This window comes from Hydra vulgaris, chromosome 08 (assembly GCF_038396675.1).
Source record: "Hydra vulgaris chromosome 08, alternate assembly HydraT2T_AEP".
Classification (NCBI taxonomy): domain Eukaryota; kingdom Metazoa; phylum Cnidaria; class Hydrozoa; order Anthoathecata; family Hydridae; genus Hydra; species Hydra vulgaris.
In genome coordinates, this window is record NC_088927.1 from 37,569,638 (window position 1) to 37,582,500 (window position 12,863).

At 27.3% G+C, this 12,863-nt stretch overlaps 1 protein-coding gene across 1 annotated transcript in view; it reads left to right on the top strand.

The window, feature by feature from the left end:
* The window catches only part of LOC100207065 (dynein beta chain, ciliary), a 129,437-nt gene that overhangs the window by 94,815 nt on the left and 21,759 nt on the right, over nucleotides 1–12,863 (top strand). Inside the window, exons 34-36 of the mRNA XM_065803627.1 lie at nucleotides 2,619–2,735; nucleotides 3,034–3,166; nucleotides 11,941–12,068. Of these exons, the coding sequence (XP_065659699.1) occupies nucleotides 2,619–2,735; nucleotides 3,034–3,166; nucleotides 11,941–12,068 (378 nt within the window). The remainder of the gene's footprint in view (nucleotides 1–2,618; nucleotides 2,736–3,033; nucleotides 3,167–11,940; nucleotides 12,069–12,863) is intronic.

Sequence of the window (12,863 nt, forward strand, 5' to 3'; positions counted from 1 at the left end):
ACAAACAAAACAAGCAGGATGTTTAATTTATCAGAAGGTAATAAAACCCCTTACTCTTCTTTGTCGTCAAAAATTACAACTCCAAACAGCAATTGCCATCATGGTATCGCTTGATGCGAAAACAAGGGGTTTGATCAAGGAGTTTCTTACAGGTGATGACAATTCAAGAATAACTAAAGAAAAAAAAACAGACTGTAAAAAAGAATCAAGACAAAAAACAAAACTGTCTGCTAAAGATAGAGACACATGTCTGTGCAAAAATCATGAGAACATACAATTACTTTGTGACAAACTTAATAACCTGAGCGTTTTGAAAGAAAAAAATATTGAAGTATTGCAACATGTTTGTTGTAGTACTGATAGAAGAGAATGATGTTCAGAGAATGTAAAATTTATTTGGAGTCTCATGTTCAATTTTAAGCAAAAGGATTGATAAAGGATGAAAGTAGTATAGTTTGGTTCCAGTGGGAAAAAGAGAAGCAGGAATATGAAAAGAAAGAAGAAAAGAAAACAGCCAATGTTACCAGAAAATGTGTAAAGCGTGAAAACTTGAAGTAAAATTCTGTGAATCAATTCAAAACAGGCTATGCAAACATGTTTTTATAATAAGACACATTCAAAATGTAAAAACATTTAGAAGAAACAGTTAATGTGAACAAAGTATATTATACATATAGATTTTTCTCAGAACTATATGTGCAAGAATTTAGCTGCAACTCAATCTTTACATTTTGGAGCAAATAACAAACAAGGTACATTGCATGCAGGAGTAATTTAAATCCGACTCTTTGATACATGATCCTTTTTCTATATGAGTACATCTGGAATCCATGCTAATGGAACTCAAGATACTTAGATAACCCGCAAATGACATCATCATTATCATGTTGATCATGATGTTTTTATGTAAATATAAACATATATGTAAAAAATAACACGAGTTTTGAATTAAAAAAATATACTTTAGGATGTATCAATGTTTATGCAGCTCCAGTCACAAACCTGGCCCTGGTACCAGCTGTTTTTTATTAAACCCTCCTCTGGCCCCAGTCAAATTTCAACTCTGGTCACTTACTATTTTTAATGCATTTACTGAAATAGAATTAATGATGTCTTGCTGTAGCTTGCTCCATCCTTTGAAAATGATATATGCAAAGAATGTTTTCTTTTTTACATAGTTTTTTACATCAGTTTAGATAATCACATGTTTTAGCTATTGAATGTGGAGTTAACCCTTATAATAACTTATAATTCTTATAATTCTTTTAAAATAAATATAAGTTGTGCACCCAATTTTTGGCAACATCAGGAACTATGGCCACAACTGTTCAAAGTTGTAAGACTTAGAATTTCTCCTTGCTAAATTTAATACATCTCGACACTTAAAAACAAAAAACTTTTTTACACAGTTTTAAAAATGTGTCTATAATTCTCATAGTTTTCATCCAAGTGAATTTCTTTATTTCTTTAAGAACTTTTTTGTGTGTGATTTAAAAGTTTTTGTGATCGTTGTTTAAAGTTTATCATTTACTAAGAGTCAAAAAGATACAACATATTTTTCAAAGTACATTATTCAATAAAGGTTAAAATGATATATCATAATTTTTAAAGTACATTATTCAATTTGAACTTTACTTTTTTTTTTCAAGTTATATTATCTTTGTAATTTTTGATGGGCAGGTTTCTAATAATAAAATAAATTGTGACCAAATATTTTAAAATGTATTTTTTAATATTTATAAATAAATATTTGTTCAGCTAAATCAAAATCAATGAAATATGAACTGTATAAAATCTCTTTGTGGAAAATAACTTTTAGTGGCACATACTTCTGCATATTTTTGTTCTTTAAGATAAAATGATTTTGTTTGCAAGTTATAGGACTTTTTAATTCTAACTTTGAATAATTTTCAAAGTTAGAATTAAAAAGTCCTAAAAATTTCATTCTTTGATTTAAAATACATGATACATACAAAATTATGTAAGTATTTTTTTTAATGATAGTAGTTTTACATTGTTTTTGTAAATGTCCATGATAAAGTTTTTAATGGATAAATTTAACAGCAATTACTTACCAAATGTTCAATAAAGTTATTAAATAATAGCCCTATATTTTTTCTGTTAATAAATTTTACTCATTCTGTTGTGAAGTGAAAAACATTTTTAGTTTTTTTAAATAACTAATCTTGAAAATGAAAAATCTATTTAGATGACGGCGTCTATTATATTTAAGTTTAGTTCTAAGTTTTTGAAGTTTTATTAAATATCAATGTTGATCAATGATCAAATACTTGATCCTTGATCACACAACCTTAAAAAAATATATATAAAAAGGATTGTTTTTTCATAAGTCCTAGCTACTGTTTATTATGTTTGCATTTCATAAATTCTAGCTACTTTTTATTATATTTGTTTGTCATAAATTTTAGCTATTTAAAAGTATTAGAGTTATATTTTATAAATTAGTTTATTAGTTTGTTTATAGTGTTTTTTTATTTATAAAGAAAAAAATATTTAGCTAGTTTGTGTCATTTTGTAGACTGCTAATAACTTATTTTTATATGAAACCTTATCAATCTGTAATACAATAACTTTTATTATTGCAATTTTTATTTTAGGATTTAAAACTTCAACCAGAGGATAGTTTTGTGTTGAAGATTGTTCAACTTCAAGAACTAGTAGAAGTTAGACATTCTGTGTTTGTGATTGGAGCTGCTGGAACAGGAAAATCTCAGGTATTATTTTCTTATCATCTGATCATTATAACACTATTAGATCAAAAATAGCTTTTTTCTTACATAAGACATAACTGAATTTATTAATGTTTTTATATAATATTAAAAACATAAATACTTTCACGTCAAATGAATCAGTTAAGTAATTAAATTCTGTACTAAAGGTTTAAAATTTCTTAAAACCAATCATGTTGATAAAACCAATCAGATTAATGAAAGTTATTTAAAAAACTCACCTAGTATAAATATTTTGATGGTCACTATTCTGTGATTATGATTGAGAAACTTTTTTATTTAGGTTATTAGGTCATTAAATAGAACTTATTTTAATCAGAAGAAAAGACCTTATATGATTGACATGAATCCTAAAGCTGTTACTGCAGACGAATTGTTTGGGTTCATCAATCCTGCAACTAGGGAGTGGAAAGATGGTATACACAAACACTTTATAATTTTTTTTTTTACTGTGCAATATTTGAGTGTACCATAAATATGAGTACTGTACATGTTATTCATTTATAATTAAAGATGTTATGCTTTATATGTTATGCTTTATATGTTATGCTTTATATGTTATGCTTTATATGTTATGCTTTATATGTAATATATAGATAAGTCTATTTCCAAACTATATATAGGCCTATATATACGTTGACCACAGTAGGTTGCTGCTGTAATTGTAGTGTTTAGCAGAAGCATTTCCCAGTTTATATGTTGTTCACATGTCACAAACCAAAAGCAACATTTTTTTAGAGTTGCAGGTTGCTTTTTGTTTTGTTTGTTTTGGCAGTTTTCCACCCTTGCCACTGGTACTTCCTGATGTGGTTTATATAGAATACCTACTTCTTATCTCTAGTGATGACATGGTCAAGCCATTTGAACATTTTGTATGAAACAAGTGGCTTGTTTATGCAGGTGTTTTCTTGCTGGCCTAGCTGACTAGTTTTCAGCTTCTATGGTATCTAAACACTGAGCTTGACTGTTTTTCCCATTTTGAAATAGTGGTGTTTTAAAATACTATGAAAGCAATCTAAGTAGTGGGATGTATAAAATAATTTATTAAAATAAACTATAAAAATGCAAAATACCCTCAGCGCAAATTCATCTTATAGTATTGTCAAAAGTTTGAAAATTTGCTTAAATAACTCATATTGTTCAACTACTATGTATTGTATATACTTAAATATAAGCTATATTTTAGATGATATCATATCAGTATATATGATATACATGATATAAAATATCAGAGAATAGTTTAATTTGAGAAATTGATTGCCCTTCCAATGTTTCAAAGCCAAGAAATTGTATTTATGAAGAATCAATTGAGATACCACTCTTGGATTTTTCAAAATGAGACAAAGTCAATTTGAAGATTTTTCGATGTCAGGCAAAGTTAATATTAGGAAAATATTCTTTTCTCTTGGAATTGCGTAATATTCTTAGACCATGTAATGTTATTAAAAAAATCTTAATTAAAGGTTGTGAGTTATGAAAAAAAAATACCACGTTTTCCAGAAAAACTTGTGCAAAAAAGAGTAAAGTCTACTATTCAAAATTTTAAATTTGTTATTAAATCAACAAAAAGTACAAATAAAAAGACAAGTATTATAAATAGCTTGAATAACTTATTTGATTTATATGCCCAAAAATGCTAAATTTAAAAATATGGAAGACAAACTCTTTTATGAACTTTAGAAATCTTCCAATAGGTGCAAAGGTCAATTCAGTTTTTTGACAGAGCCTATTAAAATTCATCTGCAAGACCTGCCATCTAAAAGAAAAGAGCTTGAAATAAATTATAGTCAATTGTTTGATAATATAAACAATTTTTGTAGTAAAAGTTTAGAAGATAATATTACAATCGATGATTACACTATCCCATTAAAATGTGCAAAAATCACTGGTAAGATGGTAGCTAAGATAGCTGAAAACGAAGAGTTTCCAATAAGTTGTATAGTAAAGATTACAGTAGCTGTAATCAACACAATTGATGAAACTTCAATTTTCAGATCCACAATGAAAAAGCATCTAAAACACTTGCACATGAAATTAGCTTGATTTGGTCTTATATTGACTCTTCTGAAAAAATGTGGTGCTTACATTTTGATGGTAAGAGTATAGACAAATAACATTATTATAGCACTTGCATTTTGAGCAAGCCTAGATCTTTGAAAATATTAGAGAAAGGCAACTCTGTCTCTATTTATAATATGTTACACAAAGTTATTTTGGAGTTTAAGTCATTAAATAAAATTTCTAATGTAATATCTGACGCCACTGCAGTAAATACAGGTTCTAAAAATGGAGTAATTAAATGTATGACAAAACTTATTTCAGGTTTAGTATATCATTCTTGTTGATTTCATTTTCTCGACTTGATTCTTAAGCATTTTATGAACTCAAAGTTTTATTCCGTATCAATATCGCCTAACATTAATTACTGGTTCATTAATGAGTTTACTACTAACTACCATGATTATAAGAGGCATGTAATTTTGTTGTAGATCACTGGGTTGAGCCATGGTTTTTTTACTGTGATATTTGGAATGATTGCCCATTAGATATCGATTACACAAATGAAGTTTGCAAAAGTTTGCTTGGGAAAGTTAAAACATTTCTTTAAAGAAATGTCATCAACTTAGAGGCCGAATTTCTGAGACACTGTAGTTAACTTTGATCTGCCTATTTGTATTTTTATAATAAAATAGTTAAGTGTTTGATCTACATTTACTTTCATAAATCTTTAGATCTTATACATAGATCTTTATGTGTAGTATAAGGGTTATGTGTAGTAAAGTTGGTGAATGCCGCACTTGTTTTTCTGTAAATTTTATGCTAAACATTCACATGTTTGTCAAACCAAGTTTCAAAATTTTGAAACTGTGTTTGAAACAATTTTTAGCCGATATATATATATATATAAATAAACACACACACATCTATATATATATTTATATATATTACTGAAAAAAAAGAACTCCTGAGATTTTAAAAATGGCCTAATTATGAATGGGGGGCCATCAGCCATTTGTAAAAGATGTAGCAGCACTCCGTTGCGAATCAGGCTATTTGTCAGTCGATGTAGCAACACTCTGCGTATGATTTACAGTAAAAAAAATAAAAATAAAAACATTTTATTAAAAAAATAAAAATAAAAATTTTTTATTAAAAAGAATAAAAATAAAAACGTTGTTTATATTGTTAAAAACATTCAGAATGTTTTAAAAACAATCTGGTCAATTAAATTTGCGTTTTTGCGGTTTTTTTAAAAAACGATCAATTTGTAATTAAATTAATGGTTTTTACTAGGGCTGTAAATCCTGGCTCGTGTTCGTGAACGACTCGGTGATCGGCTCGGTGATCGGCTTGACAAGAGCTTGTTCATGTTCAGCTTTAATGGTAAACGAGCCGGGCTTGAACAAAAAATTAGGCTCGTTTTTTAAACAAGTCGAACTTGAACATCATAAGCTCGTTCATATAGGCTATATATATATATATATATATATATATATATATATATATATATATATATATATATATATATATTTATTTATTTATCCAATGCAATGAGAGCAAGACTTATGTTTGTGAAAATATAATTTGAACTATTAGAGTGCAGTGTTTAATAGGAATTATTATGTTTGTGAGAGTTTACATTATGTTTGAACTTTGAACATTAAGTTTGAACATTGAACTATTAGTTTTAACTTTTATTTTGAACTATTAGGTTTGTGGGATCTTATTTCATTATGTTGTTTATTTGCATGTTTAATAGACTGTAGGATTGTTTATGTTGTTTGTTGATTTGGACTTGCATTATTTACAGGCAAGCCTTTAACGAACAATTTTTTTTTTACTAAACGAGCTTTAAACTAACAGGTTACAATAATTATTTCGAGTTTCAAACCAGTCGAGCTCGAGCAACATGTAAAACGAGCCAAGCCCAAACAATACTAATCCTTAACGAGCCGAGCTCGAACAAAGAATCTCATGTTCGAAACGAGCTCGAGCCGAGCCTAAACACTCTTAATATGTAAACGAGCCAAGCCAAGTTCGGCTCGATTTACAGGCCTAGTTTTTACTTTCTGACAACACACAAATGTTGGACGAAAGTCAAAAGTAATTAAAAGTAATTAAAAGTATTAAGCGTATTGCGATCGCGAATCGCGATTACTTTTTGCACCTTCACGATTAGTTTTTTCTAAAATTTGTTTTTTCGCGATCTTTCTTTTTTTCGTGATTATTCTTTTTTTATTTTAGAAGATTGATACTCTATTTGCAAATATTTAGTGTTTTTTACAGTATAAAACTGCAGTGACTTCTGTAGCGATAATTTTTTTTTTAAAGTGGAGCATAAAGTAAAAGAAAGAAAAATAAAAGATTTAGAAAATCAATTAGCAAAAATGTTTAAATGCAGGAAAAAGACCGATTGTTTAAGGAAGGAAAATTTTATAAAAAAACAAACGATTAAATACCTATTCGAATCAAGAAACAAAAGATTTTGATTGAAAAAAGAAATAAAAGTTAATTGATTGAAAAGTCACTTTCTTAACTCGAATTCTCAAGGGCTTTATTCTGATTTAGCTCATTCATTATGAACAAATTTAATGACATTTTTATAAGTTTATTTTGCGAAGAATATTGAGGCAATAAAGACTCTAAATATTAAAATCATTAAATTATTAAATAACGCAATATTAAAAGTTTAATATTGCGTATTACCTGGCAAAACTTAAATCAAAAATCAAAAAAAGTATTAGATTGTAAAAGATTCTATTATTTACACATTTTTTTCTTTCGCTTTATTTTATTGAATGAAAAAAGTGAACGCCAACTTTTATTAAAAAATACATTGAATGAAAAAGCAATAGATAGAAATATCATGGGAATTTGATATGGTTACTTGGATAAGAAAACTTATTTAATAAGAATTTAATTATCATTCTTGTTTGTGATTGTGTGGATTTTCGTGAAAATGTTAAGTTTTAACATTTTATCACGATAATGTTTTCGTCATTTTTAATAGTTTTTTATAACTGTTTCAAATATATAGATTGTTTTGTTAGAGTTTTAAATAATTTTTTTTACTGTTAAAAATTTATAGAAAATTAAATATTCTAGTTGTTTTAAACAGTTTAAAATATGTAAATAAAATAGAAAATGAAATAATTAATTAAAAGAAGATTATATCAAGTTCATTGATTTTACAAAAATACAGCCGTTAGATTTAATGCAATATAATAATAGTAATAATGTAAATTATAACTAAAGCTACTTTACAACTGCTAAATGTAAATGTTATGACATCTTATGCAAATGAGGCTTATTATATATGTTATTATAAATAAGTTGAAATAAATAATGCCCCCTCCCCTCCGGCGGGAGTGGAGGAGGGGTTATGAGCAACAAAAAAATCGTGATTAGATTTTTTTACGTTAATTCAAGCCCTGTATGTATATATATATATATATATATATATATATATATATATATATATATATATATATATATATATATATATATATATATATATATATATATATATATATATATATTTGTATATGTATTGGCTAAAAATTGTTTCAAACACAGTTTCAAAATTTTGAAATTGGATTTGAGAAACATGTGAATGTTTAGCATAAAATTTACAGAAAAACAAGTGCGGAGTTCACCAACTTTTCTTTTAACTACCGACTTTTAATTTAAATTTGAAAAACGAATGCAGAATTTATCTTAATTATGTTATTTATTATGAATAAAAATTTTGTTTTTCTGTTTTTATTTAAATTGTTTTGTTTATAATTTAAATAAATGGTTTGTTTTTAAGTATCCACACAAGTATGAAGGATGGGGTTTTACTCCAAAATATACTAATGCGTACAAGGGGGTCTGTATTTGCACCAAAATAGAAAGTTGTTTGGTTTTGCATCATTTTCTCAGCATAATTGATAACAATGCTAGTATTACAAAATGAACTATTATAATGACCATTGATACACAGCATTTTTTACTATTGCTGCAATTGCAGTCATTGAGAACAACTTTTATACTATGATTGGTAAGGAAGGATTTAATAATCTTCTACTTATGGTGTATCAGATGCTACCTGATACACCGTAAGAAGAAAGTTTATGAAGAAGTCCAGCATGCCAAACTTTATCAAAGGTTTTAGAAATGCCAAGAGCAATAACCTTAACCTCACCATATCTATCTAATGCACAAGAAAACCAAAATCCATATTGATGATCAGAATATATTTTATGAGATTCAAGATAAGAGATTAAGTGTTTGTTAGATAAAAACTCAAAACCTTGCTTATGATAGTAAGAAGACTAAAAGGGCAGTAGTTAAACGAGTCAGATTGCTCTCCAGAATTATTGAAAGTAGGGATAATAGATGCTGTTTTCCATCAGGCTGAAAGACAAGACTGATTAGCATTTGTTTTTTGTCTATACTTTGAAAGTATTGACAAGTATTGGAGATCACAACAAAGATTCTCCAGAAGTCACGAGAGCCTAATTGTTAAGATGAATACGAGATTTCATGAACTGAGAATAGAAGGCTTTGATATTAAACAAAAGCTTTTTACAATGGTTTCTAGCAGTAGTAAACAGATGCCTGTTTTCTGGAGAGTTGTTTTTCTTATAGCTATAAAAGTAACAGTTATGACTGAAAATTGCAGCAACACAATGGAAGGAAAACCATGGAGAAGAGTGAGGCTTGATTTGGAATCATTAAGAAGGAATAAAAGATTCCATGCCAGTCTGAATCCAAGAAGTTATGTAAGAAACACATTTGTCAAAAGATTTCTACCATCACGAAGAAAAAGACCATCACCAAGATAATCACGGAAAGAGTCCCAGTCAGCTTTGAGGTAGTTGTAAGAGGTACGATGATAGAGGGATTTTAATGATGAAGATGAATAAGATAATAGTTTTAGAGAGATCAAACTGTGATCAGAAGCACCTAAGGTAAATGTGGAGAAACTGAGCACTAACTAGGATCAGGAACAAGTCACAGGTTAAGTAGAGAAGGTGAATGATTTGGATTGTCTAGAAAGCGAGGTGGAAAGTTGACTATTTGTGTTAGAGATTGATAAAGGCAAATGTTGTAGGCTTTAACGCCTGCAGAGTCACTGACACTAGAAACAAGCCATTCACTGCGATAAGTGTTAAAGTCACCAACAACAATGATATTGGCTGAAGGATAAAGAGAGAGGTCAATTTGATCAGAGGTAACATCAAAAAGAGTTCAGTCTTGAGATGAAGGAGAGCAATATAGGACAAAGAGAAACTTGGTGATGACGATGGTTTTTTGTGTTTTATAGTTTTTAGAACTTTAGTCATTTTCAAATTTGTTAAAAAACTTGACTCAAAGCACAGATAGTACTCAGTACACTATTTAATAGTCCAAGCAATTACCTCATTACTATTATTAAACCCTAAGCCGTAACAAAGGGCTCCAAATGTGGCCTCGTCAATGCACTCATCTATTATCTTCTAATAAGGGTACAGCTTTATCAATGTCCATCTATCAATAGACATCATCCATGCACAACATGGTGATGTTAGTACTCTCATACTTTACAGCTGTTAATGGAATCAGCCTCTCTTTTTCTACCACAGAGTTCTGGAAACCTGACTACCAGTCGGCCTCAGGACCATAAAACTGAGTTTTAGAGCTGTACTCTTATTAGGAGATAATAGAATGAGTTGCCTAGTCATAAAAACAGAGATACAAGCAAAACTCATAATTTAAGAAGATCCAACATTCAGCATCCTAAACTGGAAACAATGTATTATAAATACATCTATGCAAGCCTAATAAATAAAGAATGGGTGTGAGGCTGGTCAATAAATAGAACCTGTGTACCCCTTAAGTCTTTACCTAGGAGGCCTTCTATGAGACAGTAGCCGGATGCATTTAACATCTGCCCAAGATGAGTATTTTTATATAGACACCATCGCTAGCCTTTACTTAACCAAGAACCCCAAGGCATGGGTGTTTTAAGTTGGAGTTGAAAACCATATCCTACAAGGCAGCAGGACATAAAGCAAGTTCACTGGGTTATATGTTACTAGTAGGAGGATAACCTGACCAGATGTTGGACATATATATATATATATATATATATATATATATATATATATATATATATATATATATATATATATATATATATATATATATATATATATATATATATATATGTATATATACATATACATATACATATACATATATATATATATACATATACATATACATATACATATATATATATATATATATATATATATATATATATATATATATATATATATATATATATATATATATATATATATATATATATGTATAGTTATATATATATATATATATATAGTTATATATATATATATGTATAGTTATATATATATATATATATATATATATATAGTTATATATATATACGTATTTTTAGCTTTTCCCAATCAATTCCTTATTGCAATTTCCTCATTGCAGATTTGCTATTACAGACTAGTATAACTTGAAACTTTTTAGTGTTGTTGAACTTTAGCTTTTATTTGAAGTTAGCTACATATGTTAGCTATAAAATTTAACTACAGCTGTTAGCTATATGCCAAGTGTAAATTCTATTATAAATTCAAACAACATATACATTCTTAGCGACAATACAACTACTAATCAAGAAAACTGCAACTAAAATATGCTAACCATGCTAAGTCTTTTAAATCTGTAAATATAAAAGCTTTTAAAGCATATATGGATGTTAAGAAAAGCTAATTTAAATCCCATTGTTGATTAGAAAATTCTTAGATATTGTGAAGTATGCAAATCATCAACTCAGTTATGTAAATTATGTCTCAATGAAAATACAAAACACTTTTAAATATACCAACCTATCAAATATAAAGGGTGAGATTGTATCTACTTGCAGCCATAATAACAGATTCCTTCTTTCCCAATTTGACACTGGTAAATAGGAAGACGTTTTTTTCTATATTAATTGACATCAAAACTAACTACATTGTTTATTTGTATATTTTTAATGGTTTTTTAATTGTATTTTTTAAATGCATTTTATTTCTTGATTTGAATATATGGCTGATGAGTTCTGAAAAGGCATGAAACTTTAAGTACCATCAAAACATTTTTTTAACTATCTTTTGAATGTGTAAATATATATACATACAAATTTTAGGTTTGTTCTCTGTTGCCATGCGTGATCTTTCAAATATTGCTAATAACTCTCCAAAATGGATTGTTTTGGATGGTGATATAGATCCAATGTGGATTGAATCTTTAAATACTGTTATGGACGATAACAAGGTTAATTTTAATTTTATAGAAAATGTTCATTATATGTATGTGTGTGTGTGTGTGTTTATATATATATATATATATATATATATATATATATATATATATATATATATATATATACATATTATATATATATATATATATATATATATATATATATATATATATATATATATATATATATATATATATATATATATATGAATATATATATATATGTATATATGTATATATATATATATATATATATATATATATATATATATATATATATATATATATATATATATATATTACCGAATTACCGATTATAAAGTGTTTGAGGTCGGCAAAGAATCACCAACCTCGTTTCTATTTTTTACAATAACTTCTTTGTGTCAAATTTTTTTGCCGACCTGATGCCGATCTTTAACAGTTTAAGGTCAGCAATTTATAAATTGCTGACTTCATTTTTCCCATTTCCAAGGGTTGATATATATATGGAAACTAATTAACTTTTATCGTTTTTTAAAAAACTACTAAAATGCAACTTAATAGACTGGAATGTTTTTTATTTTTTTAATAATAATAAAAACATTCTGAATGTTTTAATTTTTTTTCTTACTGTTTACATTCATCAACTGACAAATATTGTTTAAATTTACTTTTAATCAGGTTCTAAATTGTAATATTTTAAATTCATATTTAGTTTAAGTAAGGTTCAGTTTAACAAAATAAAAAAACATTTATATACAACGTTATATAACGTTGAATAATGTTAAATAACGTTATAACAGTTATAACAATAATGTTATAACAATA